Source organism: Tyto alba, unplaced genomic scaffold (assembly GCF_018691265.1).
Source record: "Tyto alba isolate M040663 unplaced genomic scaffold, T.alba_DEE_v4.0 Super-Scaffold_20000014, whole genome shotgun sequence".
NCBI classification, from domain to species: Eukaryota; Metazoa; Chordata; class Aves; order Strigiformes; family Tytonidae; genus Tyto; species Tyto alba.
The window spans coordinates 1-25,026 of record NW_024881287.1 but is presented as its reverse complement, the minus strand read 5'-3'; the positions used below and the strand labels follow the sequence as shown (position 1 = coordinate 25,026).

The window sequence follows — 25,026 nt, the reverse complement described above, 5'->3', positions numbered from 1 at the left end:
TATGGAACCATGACTCTGCTGAAAAAGAGCAGCAAGACGTTGCGCTCTGTACCTGCCGGTGAACACGACTTTGGTGGAGCTATCCCCCGTGCTCCCCAGCGCTGGGATAAAGAAGTGCCGGCTTATCTGCTTTGTGTAGATAAGGTCTATTCGCCATTGGGACCGCTAACACACCCACCAACACAACGGGGCCCGACGAGAGCACGGCTCCCAGCCCGACACCGCCCTCCCACCACCACACGCCCTTCCCCGGCTCCCAAAGCCCGCAGGAACCTCGGCGACGCCTCACTCCCGCCAGCGCTGCTGGAAGGCACCCGAAAACATCAGTGTCTTGGGTTTGAGCGAGTCCTGGGGGTTTCTGGTAACAGGGGGGGGAGATATAGGGCAGGGGGCTATAGGGGAGGCCCCTGGGAGAAGCTTCTCGAAGCTCCCCCGCCTCCAAGGCAGCTCCACCTCTGCACCAAAACTGAGCCAGTCAGCTGCGCCTCTGCGGTAACGTATTGAAGAAGGGATGTGGTGAAGGGGGAGTCGGACTCGCGAGGAGGAGTTGCGGCAGCTGCGTGAACACCAAGGTCAGTGGAGGAACGGAGGAAGGAAGGAGGGGGGAGGTGTGCCGGAGCAGAGACCCCCCTGTATCCTGTGGTGAGACGGCAGGGTGGCCCCCCCCGCCACCCATGAAGAACTACGGTGGAGCAGACATTGATTTATGGCCTGTTGCTCCTGCTCGGAAGATGAAGGTGCTGTGCCCGAAGAAGGCCGGGGTCTCATGGGAAAAGGCAGCCCTGCTGCTGTAATTCAGTGCTGGGAGGATTGCAGCATGCGGGGGTGTCCCACGCCAGAGCAGCTCGGGAAGGGCTGCAGCCGTGGGAGGGAATCCAGTCGGAGGAAGTTAGTGACCCATGACGGAGCAGTGTGGGGAACGCTGCGGCCCGTGGGAGGAATTCAAGTCGGAGAAAGTTTGTGGAGGACTGTCTCCTGTGAGAGGGGGACCATGACGGATCAGGGGGAACAATTTTGGACACTCCCATCACTGAAGATGAAGGAAGTGGCTGCGCTGACTGTAACCCCCATTCCCTGCCCCTGCGCCACTGGGGGAGGAGGTAGAGATATCGGGAGCAGAGCTGAGCCCGGGAAGAAGGGAGGGGTGGGGGGAAGGTGTTCTCAAGATGTGGCAATGCTTCTCACTGTCTTACTGTTATGTGTTGTAACTGTCTGTAATAAATGTATTGGTTTTTTTTCTTCCCCTAACGAGTCTGCCTTTTGCTCGTGATCATAAAAAAGGGATATTCCCCCGTCCCAGTCCTATCTTGATCCCCAAGCCTGGCTCTCTGTCCCTTCTCATTGCCGAAGGGGAAGGGAGAGAGAGGTGCTGCATTGTGGTTGGCTGCCAATCAGGCCTAAACCACGACAGTTTTTGGCGCCCAACGTGGGGCAGAGAGTTGCGATTTGATAAGGATATTAATTGGGAGAGGTAATGAGCAAAATACAGACTGAACACCGTTAGTGGAATGATCTTTCTAATGTCCGTAGTTGTAATTGTGGGGAAGTTTTTTTTCAGGTGTGGTGAAGGGACTATGGGTGGATGTTCTATGCTGTGTTTCAGTATTCTGTCAGTATATGTTTTATTTGGGTGTGGGGAAGTTCCTTTCAGTCTGGTTTTGCCTACTCTTTGTTCTGATGTTGATGTGTATACTGTTTTCTGAACTGAATGTTGGATCTCTTAATTCTTAAATACGTGATTCGCAGAGGCAAAGGGTTGGAATGTCCTGGGTTGAGTGAGTGGTGGAGTTTTTTGGTGGCAGGGGAGGGGGCTATATGGGCGGCCCCCTGTGAGAAGCTTCTCGAAGCTCCCCCAGCTCCACGTCAGCTCCACTTCTGTTTGGGAAATTGAGCCCATCAGCTGCGCCTCTGCGATAACGTATTTAAGAAGGGACGTTGTGACGGGCAGTCGGACTTGTGAGGAGGAGTTGCTGCAGCTGCATGAACACCAAGGTCAGTGGAGGAACGCAGGAAGAAAGGAGGGGGGAGGTGTGCCGGAGCAGAGACCCTCCTGTATCCTGTGGTGAGACGGCAGGGCGGCCCCCCCCACCACCCATGAAGATCTACGGTGGAGCAGACACTGATTCATGGCCTGTTGCTCCTGCTCGGAAGATGAAGGTGCTGTGCCCGAAGAAGGCCGGGGTCTCATGGGAAAAGGCAGCCCCGCTGCTGTAATTCAGTGCTGGGAGGATTGCAGCATGCGGGGGAGTCCCACACCTGAGCAGCTCGGGAAGGGCTGCAGCCGTGGGAGGGAATCCAGTCGGAGGAAGTTAGTGACCCATGACGGAGCAGTGTGGGGAACGCTGCAGCCCATGGGAGGAATTCAAGTCGGAGAAAGTTTGTGGAGGACTGTCTCCTGTGAGAGGGGGACCACGACAGAGCAGGGGGAACAAGTTCCGGACACTCCCCTCACCGAACATGAAGGAAGTGGCAGCACTGACTGCACCCCCCATTCCCTGCCCCTGCGCCACTGGGGGAGGAGGTAGAGATATCGGGAGCAGAGCTGAGCCCGGGAAGAAGGGAGGGGTGGGGGGAAGGTGTTCCCAAGATGTGGCAATGCTTCTCACTGTCTTATCTGTTATGTGTTGTTACTGTCTGTAATAAATGTATGGGTTTTTTTTCTTCCCCTAACGAGTCTGCCTTTTGCTCATGATCATAAAAAAGGGATATTCCCCCGTCCCAGTCCTATCTTGAACCCCAAGTCTGGCTCTCTGTCCCTTCTCATTGCCGGAGGGGAAGGGAGACAGAGCTGCTGCGTTGTGGTTGGCTGCCAATCAGGCCTAAACCACGACACCTCCTCACGTTCCTTCCAAACAGAAATACCCTGTGACACCAGGCAGGGGAGCCTCATTTGCTCTCTGTCTTCTCTGAGGTGGCTGAAGAGGCAAACCCACCTCAGGCAGAAAACCGGAGGAGGACAGGGAACGACACAAGCCGCAACACAGGCAATTCACACCAGGAAGACTAAACACACTATGACTGACTCTACCAGGAAGGCGACAGATACAACACCACAAGAGGCAGCGGGGAGGTGGCGAGATGTCCGTTCCTGAAGGTATATCCAAAGGCATCACTGGACAAGGCTCTCAGCAACCTCCTGACACCACGGACCCTCAGTACCAGCTAGCACTTGGGACGTCCAGAGCAAAACTCGTCTTGGGAAAAGAACTTTAGAAATGGAAAGAACTGTTGTACAAAGAGCGAAGACTAAAAAAGAAAAAAAAAGAGAGGAACTGAAAAGTTCCAGTAGTATGGGAGCGTAACGGAAGACATAAGCATTTTACCAGGCAAACACTGGACATTTGAAAAAGAGAACTGATTCGAGAGGGTATTTTCTTCTCCGTGGCACAATGAGAGTGTAGTCACAACAAACTGCTCAACTGGCAAAAATGCCAAATACATTCAGATCTGAAAAGAAGTTTTGGCTGCACCTCCTTCATTGTTAAATAAGCATCAGCTTAGAAAAGACTTCTTAACCCCCATCACAATGAGGATCAAACCGAAGAAAAGGTAGCAAAGAGATTGTAGCATCCTCATGAGGAAAAATTCAACGTTCAAGTACTGACAACCACAGACACCTCCTCAAGGGCCACCTGCACTTAGAAAGCTTCGGAGATTCCAAAGAATACATCATTTAACAAATGTCCAAAAATCTAAACAGAAAGGATTTAGTCATAAAAAGCAAAGCGAAAAACGTACCCAACGTAAAAATCACAAACCCAAGGCTGGAGAATTAGATAAGGAAAAGAGCCTTCGTCAGAAAGGGAAATTCAGCGAAACAGTCCTAACTGCTAGCCAAGCAGAGAAAGGAAAAACCACACCAAAACCACACAGCAACAACGTAACTGTGCCACCCGTCGTGTGCCAGAGATTCCGCATCCCCTAAAGAAGCAGTGCAAACGATGAACCCCCAAACTAAAATCCCCCCAGAACAGCCACAGCAAAACATCGCCAACACACTCGCCACACAGGGGCACCCCACCAACGCACTTCCCCAAGACCACCGCAGCCAACAGCCAAAACCGAAAACCACAGCCGGAAACTCGCTGCCACCACAAAGCCCGGAAGGCAAAGCCGCCCGCGGCACCACATAAAGATAATGATTTCCAGGAAACACCATGAATATGCTCATCATTACCCTCCCCTCATTCTATCCAAATCAATCTGTAAAGATGACCAATGATTTCTGTAGAACAGGAACACAGGTAAGGTGAGGTAACTGAGAGCCAATCGTTATCATGACTGAGGGCAAACGAAACGTTACGAGGTTTGTTCATCTTATGGAACCATGACTCTGCTGAAAAAGAGCAGCAATATGTTGCGCTTTGTACCTGTTGGTGAACACGCCTTTGGTGGAGCTATCCCCCGTGTTCCCCAGCGCTGGGATAAAGAAGTGCCGGCTTATCTGCTTTGTGTAGATAAGGTCTATTCGCCATTGGGACCGCTAACACACCCACCAACACAACGGGGCCCGACGAGAGCACGGCTCCCAGCCCGACACCGCCCTCCCACCACCACACGCCCTTCCCCGGCTCCCAAAGCCCGCAGGAACCTCGGCAACGCCTCACTCCCGCCAGCACTGCTGGAAGGCACCCGAAAACATCGGTGTCTTGGGTTTGAGCGAGTCCTGGGGGTTTCTGGTAACGGGGGGGGGGATATAGGGCAGGGGGCTATAGGGGAGGCCCCTGGGAGAAGCTTCTCGAAGCTCCCCCGCCTCCAAGGCAGCTCCACCTCTGCACCAAAACTGAGCCAGTCAGCTGCGCCTCTGCGGTAACGTATTGAAGAAGGGATGTGGTGAAGGGGGAGTCGGACTCGCGAGGAGGAGTTGCGGCAGCTGCGTGAACACCAAGGTCAGCGGAGGAACGCAGCAAGAAAGGAGGGGGGAGGTGGCCGGAGCAGAGACCCCCCTGCATCCCGTGGTCCGACGGCAGGGCGGCCCCCCCTCCCACCCAGGAAGATCTACGGTGGAGCAGGCACTGATGGATGGCCTGTGTTTGTCGCCTGGGTGATCAAGGTGCTGTGCCTGAAGGAGCCTGGGGTCTTGTGGGAAAAGGGAGACCCGCTGTTGTAGTTCAGCGCTGGGAGGACTCCAGCGTGCGGGAGTGTCCCACGCCGGAACAGCTCGGGAAGGGCCGTAGCCCGTGGGAGGGACTCCAGTTGGAGAAAGTTGGTGACCAACGCCGGAGCCATGTAGGGAAATGTTGCGGCTTCTGGGAGGGACTTACGTCAAAGAATGTTTGTGGAGGACTGTCTCCTGTCAGAGTGGGACCACGACGGAGCAGGGGGAATGAGTTCCCGAAGCTCCTCCCACCGAAGACGGACAAAGTGGCAGCGTGCACTGCACCCCACATTCCCTGCCCCTCTGCTGTTGGGGGACGACGGAGACATATCGGGAGCAGAGCTGAGCCCAGGAAGAAGGGAGGCTTGGGGGGAAGGCGTTCTCAAGGTGTGGCAGTGCTTCTCACTGCCCTACTCTGTTAACGGTTGTTAGTGTCTCTAATAAATGGATGGGTTTTTTCCCTTCCCCTAACGAGTCTGTCTTTTGCTCGTGACCACAGTGGGTGATCTAGCCCCTCCCCGTCCTATCTCCAACCCCAAGCCTGGCTCATCTGTCCCTTCTCATTGCCAGAATGAAGGGCAGAGAGTGGCTGAGGAGTGTTAGGCTGCCGATGAGGCTCCAACCACGACGCTCAGACATGGCAACCTCCCGTTCCTCCTTCTCCTGCCTAGGGGGCTCTACTACCCCCCCGTCTCACGGCCAACCCCTCCTTCCTTGCTTCTCCACCCACCTCAGCAGGCAAGGAGCCAGACAAAACACAAGGAGGCCCCGGCTCCAGGGCCACGCGCACGGCACCGCAGCTGGGGACCCCGCGCCCCACCAGCAGCCAAACTTCTTCCGCTCCCTCCCTCTTCCTCCCCATTCCCTCCCTCCCGCCTGTCCTCCCCGCTCCCATCCGCTTCCAACACAGGAGCCGGGGCAGCTCCAGCCACCAGCACACCCAGGACTCACGTGCCCACCCCCACAGCCACCCCCAGGCCCTCGCTGCTGCACCGGGGGCTCCCCACGCTCGCCCCACTGACATCACTTCGCCACCCTGCCCAACGCCAAAAGGAAAGACCAGCTACGACGACAACCCAGGCCAGCCACAAGCCAAAGGAAAACACACCCCAGCCAACGCCAGGGCAGCGCAGCCCCGAAACACACGCGGGCAGGAAGGGAAACTTCAGCTGCACCAGCCAGCCACCACAGCTCGCCCTGCCTGCCGCCCACAGGGAAACCCTCACACACCTCCCGCCGAGGGCTCTGTCCCGCCGCTTTCGCATCTCCCGCTCCAACAACGCACTTCCCCAAGAGCACCGCAGCCAACAGCCAAAACCGAAAACCACAGCCGGAAACTCGCTGCCACCACAAAGCCCGGAAGGCAAAGCCGCCCGCGGCACCACATAAAGCCGCCCGGCCGGCAGCACCCCAAGCACAGCGCCCACCCGCACCGCCACCACGCCGCACCCGCCTCCTGCCCAGCACCCCCCACGCGGCACCCACAGCCCCACCATGCCTGCGCCCGCAGCCCCACAGCCCCGCCTGCGCCCCGCCGCCCCGGCGCTCCTGCTCCTCCTGCCGCCTCTCGCCACCGCCCTCGCCTGCCACCACCTGCGGCCCCGCCACGCCACCTTCCCCTGGGACAGCCTCCAGCTCCTCCAGGCCGTGGCTCCCAGCCCGCCACAGCCCTGCCACCACCCGCACCCGCCCGCCTTCCCCGACACCCTCCTCCACACCCACCGCCCACAGCAAGCCGCCCACACCGCCCTACGCATCCTCCAGCACCTCTTCCACACCCTCAGCAGCCCCAGCACCCCCCAACACTGGGACCACGACGCACGCCACCGCCTCCTCAACAACCTCCAGCACCACATCCACCTCCTGGAGCAATGCGTGACAGCCAACAGGATGGACTTCCAAAGGCAAGGGCCCCGCAACCTGCCGCTCACCATCAGCAAACACTTCAGCGACATCCAACACTTCCTCCGCACCCACAACCACAGCGCCTGCGCCTGGGACCGCGTCCGCCTCCAGGCTCGCGCCTGGTTCCTACAGGTGGGCACACTGATCCGGCAAATGACGAGCCAAGACGCTCCTGCCCCCCACCCAGCCCACCTGCACCAGAGGTCCAGCCCCACCCAGCGCTGGCAGCCGCGTATCGAGCAGAGGCGGCAGCAGCCCGGGCTGGGATTGCTCAGCACTGCTCACACCTCTGCCAGCCAGCAGCCCGCACCGACGGGGAAACGGGCATGACCGCGGCAAGGGCCCGCACCCCTGCATCAGGGCCACAGCCTCGCTGCAAAGGGAGGACGAGGAAACTGCGCTGCTGCATGCTTACCGACAGCTGCGAGGCTCTGGGGAGAGGGCTGGTATTTCTTACCCACCGTGTGATCTAGCCCGTCCAGCCTGTGACCTCCCCCGCTGGAGGGGAAGGCCCCCATGGACACTGCGGGACTCTTACGCCAATGACCACTGATCACAAAACTCTTTTTAGTTGCTTGTTTGTGCGTTAATTTATTTATTTATTTAGCCAGCCATTAATTTATAAATTTGCATCTTTATTTATTCATTCACTCGTTGCAAATAAAGACTTTTCGCAAAAGCAAAAACAAAGGAAAAAGAAAAGAGGTGTTCATCACGCGTGTACCTGACAGGCAAACCCAGGCTCTGTCTCTGCAGGCAGGCAGGGGTGAGCCTCCCTCCTGCAGCCCGTTCCACCAGTGCCCCACGTCCCAGTCGAAGGCTCCGGACAGCGGGTCCCTCTGGGCACCCACAATGGTCCTTCAAGCCCACGGGCATCTCCTGCTGATGCCAGACCTCCAGAGCACACGTGCCCAGAGGACACGATGCCTGCCCCGCGCACTTCTCTCCCACCACCCACTCTCCCCCTTCCCAACCCCCTCCCACTGACAAGACATCAAAGCCACCTCCAAACCACCACCTCCTCACAAACCAGCACTCAGCAATGCCGCAGCACCGCCTGGGACCACGCAGGGTGGCGTAAACAAGGTGCATGCAACTCAAAGGGGCAAGGAGCGGACGCACCAAGGCATGCAGAGATTTGGACAGGCAACACCAGTCCAGGGCTACCCACCCCACCCAAGAAACACCAGAAAGCCTCTGAAAACACAGCACATGCCCAAGACTGCTCCTTGCTCGCCTACAGCCACCACAACTGGCCCAGGATGCTCCTGCCTGTGCTCACACACCAGTGGCCATGGGGACCTGCCTCGCTACACAGAGCTCATTCACTTAGCCCTTTTTCACCCCAACACATCCTTAGCAAATGCAAAGATACATCCCCAAAACACCACCATCCAACACGCTCCCAACCAACCAGCACAGACCAGACCAGCACAGCCCTCTCCTTACAGGAAACTGCCCTCACACCACCAGCATCAGCTACTGCTTTCCCCTCCAACCACCACCCCAAAAATACCCGCCCCGGGTCCTCTGTGCTCCCCAGCTAAGTCTGAGCAGGACAACATAAAAGTTCAGCAGATCCGACCTGCTCCTGCATGGGACAAAGAGCTTGTTCTCCTTGCTCAGCCACAGCCCCTCCACCACCACCTCACTGCAAGGACACTGCTCCGTGCAAACACAAACGGGCACTACGCGTGCCCTGGAGAGCGAGGAAACAAGGGGGACCCAACACAGGCAGGTCCATAACAGGAACCCTCCAAACACAACTTCCACCTTCCACTACAGTCCTCCTGTCCAGGGTTCAGTGAGTGCTGGAGTTTTTTGGTGGCAGGGGAGGGGGCTATCGGGGCGGCCCCCTGTGAGAAGCTTCTCGAAGCTCCCCCAGCTCCACGTCAGCTCCACTTCTGTTTGGGAAATTGAGCCCATCAGCTGCGCCTCTGCGATAACGTATTTAAGAAGGGACGTTGTGACGGGCAGTCGGACTTGTGAGGAGGAGTTGCTGCAGCTGCATGAACACCAAGGTCAGTGGAGGAACGGAGGAAGAAAGGAGGGGGGAGGTGTGCCGGAGCAGAGACCCTCCTGTATCCTGTGGGGAGACGGCAGGGCGGCCCCCCCCACCACCCATGAAGATCTACGGTGGAGCAGACACTGATTTATGGCCTGTGGCTTCTGCTCGGAAGATGAAGGTGCTGTGCCCGAAGAAGGCCGGGGTCTCATGGGAAAAGGCAGCCCCGCTGCTGTAATTCAGTGCTGGGAGGATTGCAGCATGCGGGGGAGTCCCACACCTGAGCAGCTCGGGAAGGGCTGCAGCCGTGGGAGGGAATCCAGTCGGAGGAAGTTAGTGACCCATGACGGAGCAGTGTGGGGAACGCTGCAGCCCATGGGAGGAATTCAAGTCGGAGAAAGTTTGTGGAGGACTGTCTCCTGTGAGAGGGGGACCATGATGGAGCAGGGGGAACAAGTTCCGGACACTCCCCTCACCGAAGATGAAGGCAATGGCAGCACTGACTGCACCCCCCATTCCCTGCCCCTGCGCCACTGGGGGAGGAGGTAGAGATATCGGGAGCAGAGCTGAGCCCGGGAAGAAGGGAGGGGTGGGGGGAAGGTGTTCCCAAGATGTGGCAATGCTTCTCACTGTCCTACTCTGTTATGTGTTGTTACTGTCTGTAATAAATGTATGGGTTTTTTTTCTTCCCCTAACGAGTCTGCCTTTTGCTCATGATCATAAAAAAGGGATATTCCCCCGTCCCAGTCCTATCTTGAACCCCAAGTCTGGCTCTCTGTCCCTTCTCATTGCCGGAGGGGAAGGGAGACAGAGCTGCTGCGTTGTGGTTGGCTGCCAATCAGGCCTAAACCACGACACCTCCTCACGTTCCTTCCAAACAGAAATACCCTGTGACACCAGGCAGGGGAGCCTCATTTGCTCTCTGTCTTCTCTGAGGTGGATGAAGAGGCAAACCCACCTCAGGCAGAAAACCGGAGGAGGACAGGGAACGACACAAGCCGCAACACAGGCAATTCACACCAGGAAGACTAAACACACTATTACTGACTCTACCAGGAAGGCGACAGATACAACACCACAAGAGGCAGCGGGGAGGTGGCGAGATGTCCATTCCTGAAGGTATATTCAAAGGCATCACTGGACAAGGCTCTCAGCAACCTCCTGACACCACGGACCCTCAGTACCAGCTAGCACTTGGGACGTCCAGAGCAAAACTCGTCTTGGGAAAAGAGCTTTAGAAATGGAAAGAACTGTTGTACAAAGAGCGAAGACTAAAAAAGAAAAAAAAAGAGAGGAACTGAAAAGTTCCAGTAGTATGGGAGCGTAACGGAAGACATAAGCATTTTACCAGGCAAACACTGGACATTTGAAAAAGAGAACTGATTCGAGAGGGTATTTTCTTCTCCGTGGCACAATGAGAGTGTAGTCACAACAAACTGCTCAACTGGCAAAAATGCCAAATACATTCAGATCTGAAAAGAAGTTTTGGCTGCACCTCCTTCATTGTTAAATAAGCATCAGCTTAGAAAAGACTTCTTAACCCCCATCACAATGAGGATCAAACCGAAGAAAAGGTAGCAAAGAGATTGTAGCATCCTCATGAGGAAAAATTCAAAGTTCAAGTACTGACAACCACAGACACCTCCTGAATGGCCAGCTGCACTTAGAAAGCTTTGGAGATTCCAAAGAATACATCATTTAACAAATGTCCAAAAATCTAAACAGAAAGGATTTATTCATAAAAAGCAAAGCGAAAAACATACCCAACGTAAAAAACACAAACCCAAGGCTGGAGAATTAGATAAGGAAAAGAGACTTCGTCAGAAAGGGAAATTCAGCGAAACAGTCCTAACCGCTAGCCAAGCAGAGAAAGGAAAAACCACACCAAAACCACACAGCAACAACATAACTGTGCCACCCGTCGTGTGCCAGAGATTCCGCATCCCCTAAAGAAGCAGTGCAAACGATGAACCCCCAAACTAAAACCCCCCCAGAACAGCCACAGCAAAACATCGCCAACACACTCGCCACACAGGGGCACCCCACCAACGCACTTCCCCAAGACCACCGCAGCCAACAGCCAAAACCGAAAACCACAGCCGGAAACTCGCTGCCACCACAAAGCCCGGAAGGCAAAGCCGCCCGCGGCACCACATAAAGATAATGATTTCCAGGAAACACCATGAATATGCTCATCATTACCCTCCCCTCATTCTATCCAAATCAATCCGTACAGACGACCAGTGATTTCTGTACAATAGGAACACAGGTAAGGTGAGGTAACTGACAACCAATCGTTATCATGACTGAGGGCAAACGAAACTTTACGAGGTTTGTTCATCTTATGGAACCATGACTCTGCTGAAAAAGAGCAGCAAGACGTTGCGCTCTGTACCTGCCAGTGAACACGCCTTTGGTGGAGCTATCCCCCGTGCTCCCAGCGCTGGGATAAAGAAGTGCCGGCTTATCTGCTTTGTGTAGATAAGGTCTATTCGCCATTGGGACCGCTAACACACCCACCAACACAACGGGGCCCGACGAGAGCACGGCTCCCAGCCCGACACCGCCCTCCCACCACCACACGCCCTTCCCCGGCTCCCAAAGCCCGCAGGAACCTCGGCGACGCCTCACTCCCGCCAGCGCTGCTGGAAGGCACCCGAAAACATCAGTGTCTTGGGTTTGACCGAGTCCTGGGGATTTCTGGTAACAGGGGAGGGGGCTATAGGGGAGGGGGCTATAGGGGAGGCCCCTGGGAGAAGCTTCTCGAAGCTCCCCCGCCTCCAAGGCAGCTCCACCTCTGCACCAAAACTGAGCCAGTCAGCTGCGCCTCTGCGGTAACGTATTGAAGAAGGGATGTGGTGAAGGGGGAGTCGGACTCGCGAGGAGGAGTTGCGGCAGCTGCGTGAACACCAAGGTCAGCGGAGGAACGCAGCAAGAAAGGAGGGGGCAGGTGTGCCGGAGCAGAGACCCCCCTGCATCCCGTGGTCCGACGGCAGGGCGGCCCCCCCTCCCACCCAGGAAGATCTACGGTGGAGCAGGCACTGATGGATGGCCTGTGTTTGTCGCCTGGGTGATCAAGGTGCTGTGCCTGAAGGAGCCTGGGGTCTTGTGGGAAAAGGGAGACCCGCTGTTGTAGTTCAGCGCTGGGAGGACTCCAGCGTGCGGGAGTGTCCCACGCCGGAACAGCTCGGGAAGGGCCGTAGCCCGTGGGAGGGACTCCAGTTGGAGAAAGTTGGTGACCAACGCCGGAGCCATGTAGGGAAATGTTGCGGCCTCTCGGAGGGACTCACGTCAAAGCATGTTTGTGGAGGACTGTCTCCTGTGAGAGGGGGACCACGACGGAGCAGGGGGAACGAGTTCCCGAAGCTCCACCCACTGAAGACGGACAAAGTGGCAGCGCTGACTGCACCCCCCATTACCTGCCCCTCTGCTGTTGGGGGACGACGGAGACATATGGGGAGCAGAGCTGAGCCCAGGAAGAAGGGAGGCTTGGGGGGAAGGCGTTCTCAAGATCTGGCAGTGCTTCTCACTGCCCTACTCTGTTAAGGGTTATTAGTGTCTCTAATAAATGGATGGGTTTTTTCCCTTCCCCTAACGCGTCTGCCTTTTCCTCGTGACCACAGTGGGTGATCTAGCCCCTCCCGGTCCTATCTCCAACCCCAAGCCTGGCTCATCTGTCCCTTCTCATTGCCAGAATGAAGGGCAGAGAGTGGCGGAGGAGTGTTAGGCTGCCGATGAGGCTCAAACTACGACGCTCAGACATGGCAACCTCCCGTTCCTCCTCCTCCTGCCTAGGGGGCTCTACTACCCCCCCCGTCTCACGGCCAACCCATCCTTCCTTGCTTCTCCACCCCACTCAGCAGGCAAGGAGGCAGACAAAACTCAAGGAGGCCCCGGCTCCGGGGCCACGCGCACGGCACCGCAGCTGGGGACCCCGCGCCCCTCCAGCACCACCAGCAGCCAAACTTCTTCCGCTTCCTTCCTCCTCATTCCCTCCCTCCCGCCTGTCCTCCCCGCTCCCATCCGCTTCCAACACAGGAGCCGGGGCAGATCCAGCCACCAGCACACCCAGGACTCACGTGCCCACCCCCACAGCCACCCCCAGGCCCTCGCTGCTGCACCGGGGGCTCCCCACGCTCGCCCCACTGACATCACTTCGCCACCCTGCCCAACGCCAAAAGGAAAGACCAGCTACGACGACAACCCAGGCCAGCCACAAGCCAAAGGAAAACACACCCCAGCCAACGCCAGGGCAGTGCAGCCCCGAAACACACGCGGGCAGGAAGGGAAACTTCAGCTGCACCAGCCAGCCACCACAGCTCGCCCTGCCTGCCGCCCACAGGGAAACCCTCACACACCTCCCGCCGAGGGCTCTGTCCCGCCGCTTTCGCATCTCCCGCTCCAACAACGCACTTCCCCAAGAGCACCGCAGCCAACAGCCAAAACCGAAAACCACAGCCGGAAACTCGCTGCCACCACAAAGCCCGGAAGGCAAAGCCGCCCGCGGCACCACATAAAGCCGCCCGGCCGGCAGCACCCCAAGCACAGCGCCCACCCGCACCGCCACCACGCCGCACCCGCCTCCTGCCCAGCACCCCCCACGCGGCACCCACAGCCCCACCATGCCTGCGCCCGCAGCCCCACAGCCCCGCCTGCGCCCCGCCGCCCCGGCGCTCCTGCTCCTCCTGCCGCCTCTCGCCACCGCCCTCGCCTGCCACCACCTGCGGCCCCGCCACGCCACCTTCCCCTGGGACAGCCTCCAGCTCCTCCAGGCCGTGGCTCCCAGCCCGCCACAGCCCTGCCACCACCCGCACCCGCCCGCCTTCCCCGACACCCTCCTCCACACCCACCGCCCACAGCAAGCCGCCCACACCGCCCTACGCATCCTCCAGCACCTCTTCCACACCCTCAGCAGCCCCAGCACCCCCCAACACTGGGACCACGACGCACGCCACCGCCTCCTCAACAACCTCCAGCACCACATCCACCGCCTGGAGCAATGCGTGACAGCCAACAGGATGGACTTCCAAAGGCAAGGGCCCCGCAACCTGCCGCTCACCATCAGCAAACACTTCAGCGACATCCAACACTTCCTCCGCACCCACAACCACAGCGCCTGCGCCTGGGACCGCGTCCGCCTCCAGGCTCGCGCCTGGTTCCTACAGGTGGGCACACTGATCCGGCAAATGACGAGCCAAGACGCTCCTGCCCCCCACCCAGCCCACCTGCACCAGAGGTCCAGCCCCACCCAGCGCTGGCAGCCGCGTATCGAGCAGAGGCGGCAGCAGCCCGGGCTGGGATTGCTCAGCACTGCTCACACCTCTGCCAGCCAGCAGCCCGCACCGACGGGGAAACGGGCATGACCGCGGCAAGGGCCCGCACCCCTGCATCAGGGCCACAGCCTCGCTGCAAAGGGAGGACGAGGAAACTGCGCTGCTGCATGCTTACCGACAGCTGCGAGGCTCTGGGGAGAGGGCTGGTATTTCTTACCCACCGTGTGAGCTAGCCCGTCCAGCCTGTGACCTCCCCCGCTGGAGGGGAAGGCCCCCATGGACACTGCGGGACTCTTACGCCAATGACCACTGATCACAAAACTCTATCTATTTGTTTGCTTGTGCGTTAATTTATTTATTTATTTAGCCAGCCATTAATTTAAAAATTTGCATCTTTATTTATTCATTCACTCGTTGGAAATAAAGACTTTTCGCAAAAGCAAAAACGAAGGAAAAAGAAAAGAGGTGTTCATCACGCGTGTACCTGACAGGCAAACCCAGGCTCTGTCTCTGCAGGCAGGCAGGGGTGAGCCTCCCTCCTGCAGCCCGTTCCACCAGTGCCCCACGTCCCAGTCGAAGGCTCCGGACAGCGGGTCCCTCTGGGCACCCACAATGGTCCTTCAAGCCCACGGGCATCTCCTGCTGATGCCAGACCTCCAGAGCACACGTGCCCAGAGGACACGATGCCTGCCCCGCGCACTTCTCTCCCACCACCCACTCTCCCCCTTCCCAACCCCCTCCCACTGACAAGACATCAAAGCCACCTCCAAACCACCACCTCCTCACAAACCAGCACTCAGCAATGCCGCAGCACCGCCTGGGACCACGCAGGGTGGCGTAAACAAGGTGCATGCAACTCAAAGGGGCAAGGAGCGGACGCACCAAGGCATGCAGAGATTTGGACAGGCAACACCAGTCCAGGGCTACCCACCCCACCCAAGAAACACCAGAAAGCCTCTGAAAACACAGCACATGCCCAAGACTGCTCCTTGCTCGCCTACAGCCACCACAACTGGCCCAGGATGCTCCTGCCTGTGCTCACACACCAGTGGCCCTGGGGACCTGCCTCGCTACATGAAGCCCTTGGCCAGCACCATGAAGCCCGTGGTGAGGCAGGCCGTGCCCTGCAGCCCACGGAGGCCCATGGTGGAGCAGATCTCCACCTGCATCCCATGGAGGACCCCATGCTGGAGCAGGGGGATGCCCAAAGGAAGCTGTGACCCCCTGGGAAGCCCACGCTGGAACAGGCTCCTGGCAGGACCGGTGGCCCCACAGAGAGAGAAGCCCATGCTGGAGTGGGTTTGCTGGCAGGAGCTGTGACCCCATGGGGGGCCCAGGCTGGAGCAGTGTGCTCCTGAAGGGCTGCACCATGTGGGAGGGACCCAGGCTGGAGCAGTTCATGAAGAGCTGCAGACTGTGGAAAGGACCCACATTGGAGAAGTTCATGGAGGACTGTCTGCTGTGGGAGGGACCCTGTGCTGGAGCAGGGGAAGAGGGAGATGAGTCCTCCCGCTGAGGAGGAAGGAGTGGCAGAGACAATATGTGATGAACTGACCACAACCCCCATCCCCTGTCCCCCTGCTCTGCTGGGGAGGAGGAGGTACGAAAATGAGGAGTGAAACTGAATCCAGGAAGACTCAAGGGCAGGGGCTGTCAAGTGCTTTTAAAATTTATTTTTATTTCTCATTATCCTACTCCTATTTGGTTGGTAATAAATTGTATTAGTTTCCTCAGGTCAAATCTTTTTTTTTTTTACATGACTGTAATTGGGGAATGATCTCCCCCTGTCTTTTTCTTGACCTACAAGCCTGTCACTATTTTTTTCTTTCCCTTGTCCAGCTGAGGAGGTGGAGTGCAGAACAACCTGGCAGGCACCTGGCATCCAGCCAGGGTCTACCCACTACACCACATCTCTTCTGGTCCCAGAACTGCAAATATTTTGTCATTTTGCTGATCTGGAAATTATCTCACTCATTTCAGTTGGCAGTTATTGCAAGGATCAGGCCTTTATCAGGTAGTTAAAGTTGTCATTAATACACTCAACTTTTTTTTTTTTTTAATCCAGGATGTGCAGCTGGTCAGGGTTTTGTCTGGGACATCCCTGTACTCACCTTTGAGTATCTGACTCTGGCTGTCCCACGACTCCACACGGAAAACCTGATATTGACTTCCTCCTTTAATTATGGCATTCATCCAGTGATACTTCTTTTCCAGATAACTGCTCACTGCTCTGTCTCTACCGATACAGTGCATCACTTCATTCTATGACTTTTCTCAGTTGCATACTACCAAACTTTCTCTCATAAGTCCTTATCCCAGATTTCTGAAAACAAAATTCTTTACCCTTCTGCAATCTTAGCTGAGGCTCTTTGTGAATCTGTCGGAAAGCTCAGTGTCTACCACACACCATTTACATTCCAGATCCAGGTAAGGAAGAAAATTTAATGAACTCTCCCTCCTGCAGCTCACCTGCATTTGTTGCCATGATGCACATGCAAACATCTCTAGCTATGACCACCTCCAAAACCTTTCAGATGCACCTACTGGCTGCCTGTGTGTGAACTTGCTGTTCAACCCTCCCTCTTGGTAAAAGAAAGCATTCATGCTCAGATTTCACCTAGATTTGACAAGATGTCATACTGTTGCTACTACACGTAAAAACTTGTCCACTCAAAAGCACAGAGTACACTTGCTTGTATTTACAGAATTTGCAGATGGGCAAATGCACAATGTAACAGTTCCTCTACATCAATTTACACCACCTAGAGAAACTGTTTATGGATGTTTAAAAAGACAGAATACAGAACATAAGGATAAGCTTTTAATCACTATTAAATGAACTTGTTTAAAATTAAATAAACAAAATCATTTACTTACCATCGGTAGCCTAGATTGAAGCATCTGGAGATCATCATAACCATAAATCTGCTTAAAGACAGATTAAAATACAACATCATTATAATACTTTTCTCTGACGCTGACCAATTTCAGGCTTTAAACATAGTTTGACCTAGGCCCACTGTATTTTCAAGGTATACAGATACATGTTGCATTGTGCCATCGTGGTGCACTGTAGCATTTTAAGGCTGGCAGGTCTAAGCTTAAAATAGCTTGTCACTGATGATGTTTCTTGGTGACAGCAGTCCTCTGAGGAGAGACTGTCCCATCTTCAATACTCTTTTCATAGGTGCAACATTCATCAACTTGTGAAAAATCTATAGGGCATTCAGATTTGGGAGTAAGAGCAGCCACCACTTTTGCTGCAATCATTACTTCTGAGAATAACAGTATTGAAAGTCTGATGACTAGGAGCACAAAGCAACATACCATATCCCCTCACATTTAGTGTGATACAGAAATATGATTAAAGTTTCTGATTCAAAAACCAGATAACCAAAAATATGTTGATCCTGCTCAGACATCAAAAAGCCATGTGTAGTCTTTCAAAGTGTGACAGACAAACACATATCACATTTCAACCATTACTATAATAAATCTACTCCAGTAACAAACCTGAGTGAGACTAGTTTTTCTCCAAGGGCCTAAACCTGATACCACTGAAAACCATAGTAACAAGCTTATTTAGCTTCAACAGCAGCCACATTAGGTCTGTACCAACAGTTCTGCAGTATACTATCAACACTAAACCCCCACTGAATATATTTAATATATTCAGCAGCATTTGGAACAAAAATTCTGGTTGCAACATGTGCCAACCGAGATGCCTTGGCATAGACAGCAGCAGGTCTGGAGGGCCCACTTGCACCAAGGGTTAAGCAATCAAGTACAGAAACAATTAAATTGCTTACTGGGTAGGCAGGCAGAAGTCCTCCAGGTCCCACAATATACTGGTTATGCAACAAGGGCGGTACACCTTGGGGCAGGTTTGGGGGAGCTTTGCCTGTAAAGTCAAAATACAGACACTTTAACAAGCCTTTAGAAAAGAAAGGGCTTCAGCATTGAGACAAGACAGCTCACAAGCCCTGGTGGCTGCAAATATCTTGTGAAGAGCAGAACTATGCTGAAGAATTTTGTGCTGGCTGATGAAAATGCTCAAAATAGACTAAGGGTTTAACCATGTGTCAAGAAAGGGGAATCACAGACTATTTAAGGCTGAGAACAGTCCCATCGGAGATCAGTCTGATTTTGTCATTTACTTTGACCAAGAGGATTACAAGAATTACAGAAACTTCTTTCCTCAGTCCTCCCCTGAAGGCAAAATTCAGGCATTGTTTTCCATCTAAGGGAGCAAATGCTCTCCTTTCATTTTCTGCTCTGTCAACACATTCCCCATTATCGCCAGCAGTAGACTTGAAAGCACTAAATGTTGCCAGCATACTTTTTGTGAGTGACTTATTGCAGCTGAGAATAGCAAAGAGAAGATTAAAAGTTTCAGTTGCCTCCATGAAGCAGTGCTAGGAAGCACAAAAGTGGAAAAAATGTGCTTTGGCCAGTCATCAGACACTTCATTTACAAGGTACGGGAATAAGAAATGAGAAATCCTTCTATAAGAGTTTGATCTTAATATTTAAATCATTCAGTACCCTCCACAGGATTTCCTTTTTGCAGTTCAGGTTGATTAGAGAAGCAACAGAGAATTTCACATTGCTCCCACTGCAGTGTGAGAAGCCTCCCCACCTTCTCTCTCTGTGGACCCTTTTTCTGAAGTGCTATTTGCTATGGAATGACCCAGACATCAGACACCTTTTTTCCTTTCTCTAGATGTGGCAGTAGGGATGTGGCATATAATAATGAGGACACTGCAGTATATTTTGATACTGTCAAATGAATTGAAGTCACAGAAAAGACTGACATTAGAGCTAATGTGAACTCACAGCCAAGAGCCAATCACAACCTGGAATGCAAACTGGGTGAATCTCCTAGTCCAAAACTTCCCTGGTGTCTATTTATAAAGCTCTTTGGGGACGTAGTGTGCTATATAAATGCCACATAACACCCTAACAAATATTTCAAATATACAAAACCAGCAACTTTATTTTATAAGACAGCAAATAAAGCATGCTGAAAATGCCAGTCAAGCATAGTTGTGGCTGGTGAGATGCTCAACTGACAGCCCCGCTGACTGAAGTCCTCTGTCTATCCACATTATCTGTTAATATTGCGAACCTGAAGACACTAAGGGAGCTGCCCGTGTGGTAGCAGCTGGTATAGACACACTGGCAACGCTCAGGCCAAGGCTGTTTGTAGTGTTCATACTGCTTGCCATGCTGACAACCGAAGAGGTGGTGCTAGTGGCTGAGGTTGAAGCAGTTGAAAAGGTTGTTGAGGGCTGAAGCGAAGTTGTGTTCTCAACACTAGTGTGCTAGAAAGGAGACAAAAACAATGAAGATCACAAAGCAAATAAAACACAGTGGAAGATGCTGAGGGGAAAAAAAAATATCAAAAAACCCTCAACAATCTTTTAAGTAACAGGAGCACATGCAAAAAATATGCATTATCTATACACCAAGCAAGCAAATAAGTAGCATGCTTGTGATCTTTAAGTTTTCAGAGAAAATGATTACATGACAGTTAAATTTAAACAGCTATATCATCATAAAGTGATACCACAGAAACTCAAATGCCACTCCATTGCATTATTTCTTGCCCTTTGCTTGTATACTCCTTTAAGCTAGTACTCATTACGTTAAATAAACTCCTGTATTTTTCCAAAAGACAGTACTTGTTTTCAAAAACCAGGACACTGCTGCAGTGATTTCCTCAAGACACTAGTGGAATTTAAGAGATTAAAACACAGCAGAGTCAATATGCCCCACAACAGAGTCAATGTAGTAAACTGATACGCAGACCAGATGTGTTACAGGAACACATAAGGATAAAGCGGTTCCTGGTTTGAATCCAGCATAATACAATGCCTTTAACTGTAAGCTGATCACACTTGTAAAATAGTGTCATCAACACACAAAAGCCAAAACAACTCTGACAACAGAAAAGAAGGATTCTGGACAAGTGTGAATGTCTAAGTTACATATTCAGTAGGGATGGAGCATTACAAACCAAAATACAGGCAAAAAGAAAAGTAGTAACTTATCTACACACTCCAGCTGGGATTGTACAGAAGTACCCCATCACAGAACAAGGCAATGTGTCTCTGACTTTCATTTGTGCAACCTCATCTAGAGCACCATGTTCACTACCATTCGCGTTATCTCAAACGCATTAAATACACAGATGACAACAATGCCACATTGTAAACTCTAAAATCAGTCATGAGGCATTTGTCATGACCTGTGTCATTCCATCACCTGCATTTCGCCAGCTAACATCTCCAGTGGAGACTGCTAACAGTCCACAGTTTGGAGCACTTTAAGACAGCCGCTTCTAAATATTTTTTTATTATTTGTAGTACATTTGTTACAATTAAATATTTCTTAATTCAATCCCCCCTTGCTGACACAAAAACTTCCTCTGCATTTGTGTGACTGGCAAGCCTCTGCAATAGCTATTCCTGATCTAGTACAAATCACAAGTGGTAAAGACTATTTTTACCACTAGAGGGCTGGCAGTCCTTCTTCCTCACGATAAGGCTCTTGTTTCAGTTCTTAGTGTACCAGGACACAACGACCTTTAGGAGAGGGTCTTAATCATCAGATAAAATGACTGTAAATCAAACATCTGTTGAAACGCAAATAGGACTTACTGCATGTGAAGTGCTTGAAGACAACACTGAGGCAGGAGAGAGGCTGCTCTGATGATTGGAAAGGGAGCTAGAAAGAAATCACAAAGAATTAATAAAACTGTTTTTTTCCTATAACTATTTTTAATATCTAGATGTATGTTTATATGCACGTATATAAATATACAATCACAGAGCAGACAGTAGGATAATAAATAATAAAAATTACACATATACACACAGTAGGATATTAAAGAAAAAATTGTCTGTAGGGTTGTGTGTGTATAAACATACACACAGACATATACAAACACCCCTAGGGGCCTTTTTTCCACTAAGTAATATCCTGCTAACTTTTAATGGAAAAAATTGAAGTACAAAGACAGCTATTACTAACAAAAAACATCTAAAACACCATTCATTTGTATTTATCAATTTATTTTCAGAAAACCAATAGTTGCTTCAGGAATTATGTAGCATTGACTCCAAGAGACATAAGTTCAAAACCAGAAGAAGGTTCACATAACACATGGCTTGTTTCTCATTCTTTCTCTTAGCAACTGCTTCTGCCTGCCACAGGGCACCAGTATTAATTTATTAGGTGAGGCAGTGCTTTGGTTTGACTCACTATGGTATTTCTCGCATTTTTATCTACATGACATTAGTTCAACCAATTAGAACTGCAGGGTACTTGCCCCATAACTCTGCCAAAAGCCCCAATACACCCTCAAAAGACAGAGCTCAAAAAAAAGGACAAAAGAAGAACATCCGTGAAAGCCTCAAAATTAGCCATACTTCTACAGAATCTGGTGCTTTAATCAAGGCTGTTTCATACCACTACAATCCTCCAAAACCCATTCCCTCTTTGAAAAGATGAATCGGATGAATCAGAACTATCAGTTCAGTTTTATACACACACCGTAAAATACGAAAATAAAGAACCCCCTGATGAAAAACATCTGCAGGTAATGTCATTTTAGAAAGCAACTCTCCTTTGGCACCACCTTTTTTTCATAGCTGACCAGGCCTGTAAACTTTTGGCGGGAAACAGTGGCACCAACAGTCATCTATAACCCAAAGACATTTAAAAGTCTCCCTGAAAGGTGACTGAAACTGGTTCTCAAACATTTACACTGACAAAAGTTATACCTTACATTTGAGGTCAAGAACATAACTTACCATACGGTGTGCAATAAACATAATGAACACTGAACAAAGGCAAACAAAATAAAGCCATAAAAACATGTATGGTTTGGTTCTCAAAAAGTCCCTCCCCTCATGTGAAACTGGATGCAAGAGAGATTCTGACCATAACAAATATTTTAGTGTTCTCTATGGAACTAGGCACAAGAAAATACAGCAGTTTTCGTAACAAAGCTGCAGGCTAAATTATAAGCCCTAAGGGCAAATACTTCTGGCAGCACTTTGAGGTGTGGGACCAGAATAAATCTCAGCAGTTTCATAGATTATTTTTACTTCAGTTCTTTAAAACTGTTCCACATCTGCAGGAATCACAATGACACCACTTCAGGCAGCAAGGAAAAATAGTTCAGCCCAACATACAGTTTTAAACCACTCCTTCGCTCACTCTCCCAGATCTTCTAATAAGCCTTAATTCACCATCTGACCAACAAAAGCTGCTAGCACAATCAAGTCAGACATGCTTGGAAGTCACAAATCATCTTTTCACAGCATTTGGTACCTGCCCAACAGCATCAAACCTCCAACTAAAATTTCCACCAATGTACACAGATTTTTCTGCAAACAAATGTGGGGAGATGATGTTTCTAACGTGAATGGAATAACTCTTGTTATTTGGCATATTTGCCATTTTATTCAACATAAAACACTAATGTATTACTAGAGAAGCAACCATGTCCTAGCTGTGAAGCAAGGAAAAAAAAAATGGTAACCCATCAGATTAGTTTCTTACATTAACAAATATAATACCAAGGTAATTATAAAAAGTATAACTCAGCCAGTATTCCTTCAGGATGTCACCTGCCTGAGGATGAAGCTCAAGTTAAGCAACACTGAGAAAATCAGACAGTGTAAGTGAGCTAAGCTGTGCTGAATGTATTTCCAGGAACACTGATCTGGTATTTCAAAGTGTCTTAAGGAAACATATAAAAACCACACACTTCCCCTGTGGAATTATTTCTGGGTTTTAATTTTAAGAAATTCAAATGTAAGTGAAACTATAATATTTCAAAATTAGCCAGGAAGTAAAACTGTTAAGCAATGATTTGAAACATATGACACTAAACAAACAGCAGGCACTGTGGACATAGTACAAAAAACAAATTGGGGGAATGAATTCAGCTGACATGACTCAATTATAAGCCCACTGAAACACAAAGTTGTTCATATACCATGAAAACTTGAGGGCAGCAGCTGCTCTATCATTAAGAGGCAGCCCATAGCTCATACTTCGCTGTCAGAAACATCCTAGTCTCTTCTGAATCTTTCTCCTAATTCTAGTTAATGTCAGAAAAGGGGACCCTGGTGTCTGACAGCCCCATACACAATCACCCTCCTGTTTGCCCTCTCCCCAAAACTGAACCGCTTTCAGTACAACTCCTACTGTACCTGCTTAACTGGGAAAGTGAGCTGCTGGCCAAATCACTGGACTGAGGCAAGCTGGGCAATGTTGCTGCGTGCTGTGATGCTGAAGGGAGAAGCGAAGCAGTGGTGGATGCCACGCTAGGCAGAGAACCAGCAGAAGGCAGTGAGGGAGAAGGCTCTGTCTTAGGTGCTGGAACTGATGGAGTAGCTGCAACAAGTTAAAAAGAGGCATTCAAAGGCAAATTCCAGCACACCTGATATCCCAGCCTGGATTCAGGAACACAGTAGTATTCTCCCCCTGGTTTACACAAATCTGACCATTAAGAACCAGTAACACAATCAAACAATCTGGCTATTAAGGAAAATTCAAACTGTAACAGAGCTATCATTTTTTACCTTTAAGCTCTTCACCTACAACAGACTTATAATTTTCACTGCTACACGTAGTGAACTACAGTCTTCTGCACTTCACCTCTCACTCCAGATTACTAGCTTTTGCTCATAAATGAATCCTCATTTTAAAATTGCTTGCATTTGGTTCTGCAAACAGAAGACATCTGCACTTTTCAAGGCACTGCACAAATCTACTTTTACCTATAGCTCCTTTACCTACACAGCACTTTTGATAATGAAGACTGAGATCACTGAGTACAAGGGCACATATACTTTATCAGTTTGGAGTATCCAGTCAAAGGCATAACGCAGTAGAATAAAAGAAGCTACAACAGGAGGCCATGTTTGAGCATAGCATTTAGCATTTTCAATGGTTAAAAGGTTGTCAAATACTGACTTATTTAATTTGAACTAGAAAAACAAAGTATTTATTTAATATAGGCTACACAGAGCAAAATTTTTCATCAGAGATGTGCCTTTCCAAAGGGTCACTATAGTGCAGTAAGACACTAAAACTCTACTGCTCAACATAATTCCCAGATGTTTCTATAGTCTTCTCTTGTCCTGCAAAGATAACAAAGAATTAGAGGCACTCACCCACCAATAATACTCAGAAAGAGAGCTGAGCCCTCCCTTCTGTGGGGCCTTGCTTCCATACCACACCAGAGACCACTGTCCAGTGGATCATCACTAACTTGTGCAATGCATGTGAAGAGTTTTAGAATGGTCACCAAACAAAAGTCAGATACACACTTGGAAGTTACGCATCACAGTTTGTTCACATAATTGGTTTGGTTTCCCCACTAAAAGACCCAAGTCCATTTGCTGGATTGGGTGCTGTGTGAACAGCAATCAAGAGGTCTTGGCCTTGGCAATAAGTATGAGGGTAACTGACAACAGAGAAGTTAATTCAAGTGATAAACAGAAACATAGTTATGAAGGAGGCAACTATATCACCTGATACCTCCTGGGAAGATTCATATAAAAATAAGTAAATAACATTTACAGCTCTAAATACATTTAGAGCAGGGCTCCCTTCTTGAAGTAGAAGTAGAGATCCTCAACACAAGGGACAGAATCAACATCTTCATTAAGACCCCTTACAAGATGCCTGAACATGATGTGTAAGACAAAGAAAGCCAGGAGACAA

At 51.2% G+C, this 25,026-nt stretch overlaps 3 protein-coding genes across 3 annotated transcripts in view; 2 read left to right on the top strand and 1 right to left on the bottom strand.

Moving 5' to 3' along the window:
* The window catches only part of LOC104357411 (ubiquitin-associated protein 2), an 83,235-nt gene extending 59,512 nt beyond the window's left edge, over positions 1–23,723 (bottom strand). Inside the window, exons 1-5 of the mRNA XM_042793965.1 lie at positions 23,508–23,723; positions 20,943–21,009; positions 19,409–19,604; positions 18,091–18,182; positions 17,159–17,206 (exon numbers count right to left, since the gene is read on the bottom strand). Of these exons, the coding sequence (XP_042649899.1) occupies positions 17,159–17,206; positions 18,091–18,182; positions 19,409–19,508 (240 nt within the window). The 5' untranslated portion in view covers positions 19,509–19,604; positions 20,943–21,009; positions 23,508–23,723. The remainder of the gene's footprint in view (positions 1–17,158; positions 17,207–18,090; positions 18,183–19,408; positions 19,605–20,942; positions 21,010–23,507) is intronic.
* Positions 6,593–7,514, top strand: LOC122153562 (interferon-like). The gene has a single exon (XM_042793970.1). The coding sequence runs from the start codon at positions 6,593–6,595 to the stop codon at positions 7,331–7,333; it is 741 nt and encodes a 246-aa protein (XP_042649904.1). The 3' UTR covers positions 7,334–7,514.
* LOC122153558 (interferon-like) lies at positions 13,631–14,990 on the top strand. Its single transcript, XM_042793966.1, has one exon. It carries the CDS (start codon positions 13,631–13,633, stop codon positions 14,369–14,371), a length of 741 nt encoding a protein of 246 aa, XP_042649900.1. The 3' UTR covers positions 14,372–14,990.
* Positions 23,724–25,026: the final 1,303 nt, after the last annotated feature.

Excerpts from the sequence above, each read along its gene's own strand:
- LOC122153562 (XM_042793970.1), top strand. The coding sequence starts at position 6,593 with ATGCCTGCGCCCGCAGCCCCACAGCCCCGCCTGCGCCCCGCCGCCCCG.
- LOC122153558 (XM_042793966.1), top strand. The coding sequence starts at position 13,631 with ATGCCTGCGCCCGCAGCCCCACAGCCCCGCCTGCGCCCCGCCGCCCCG.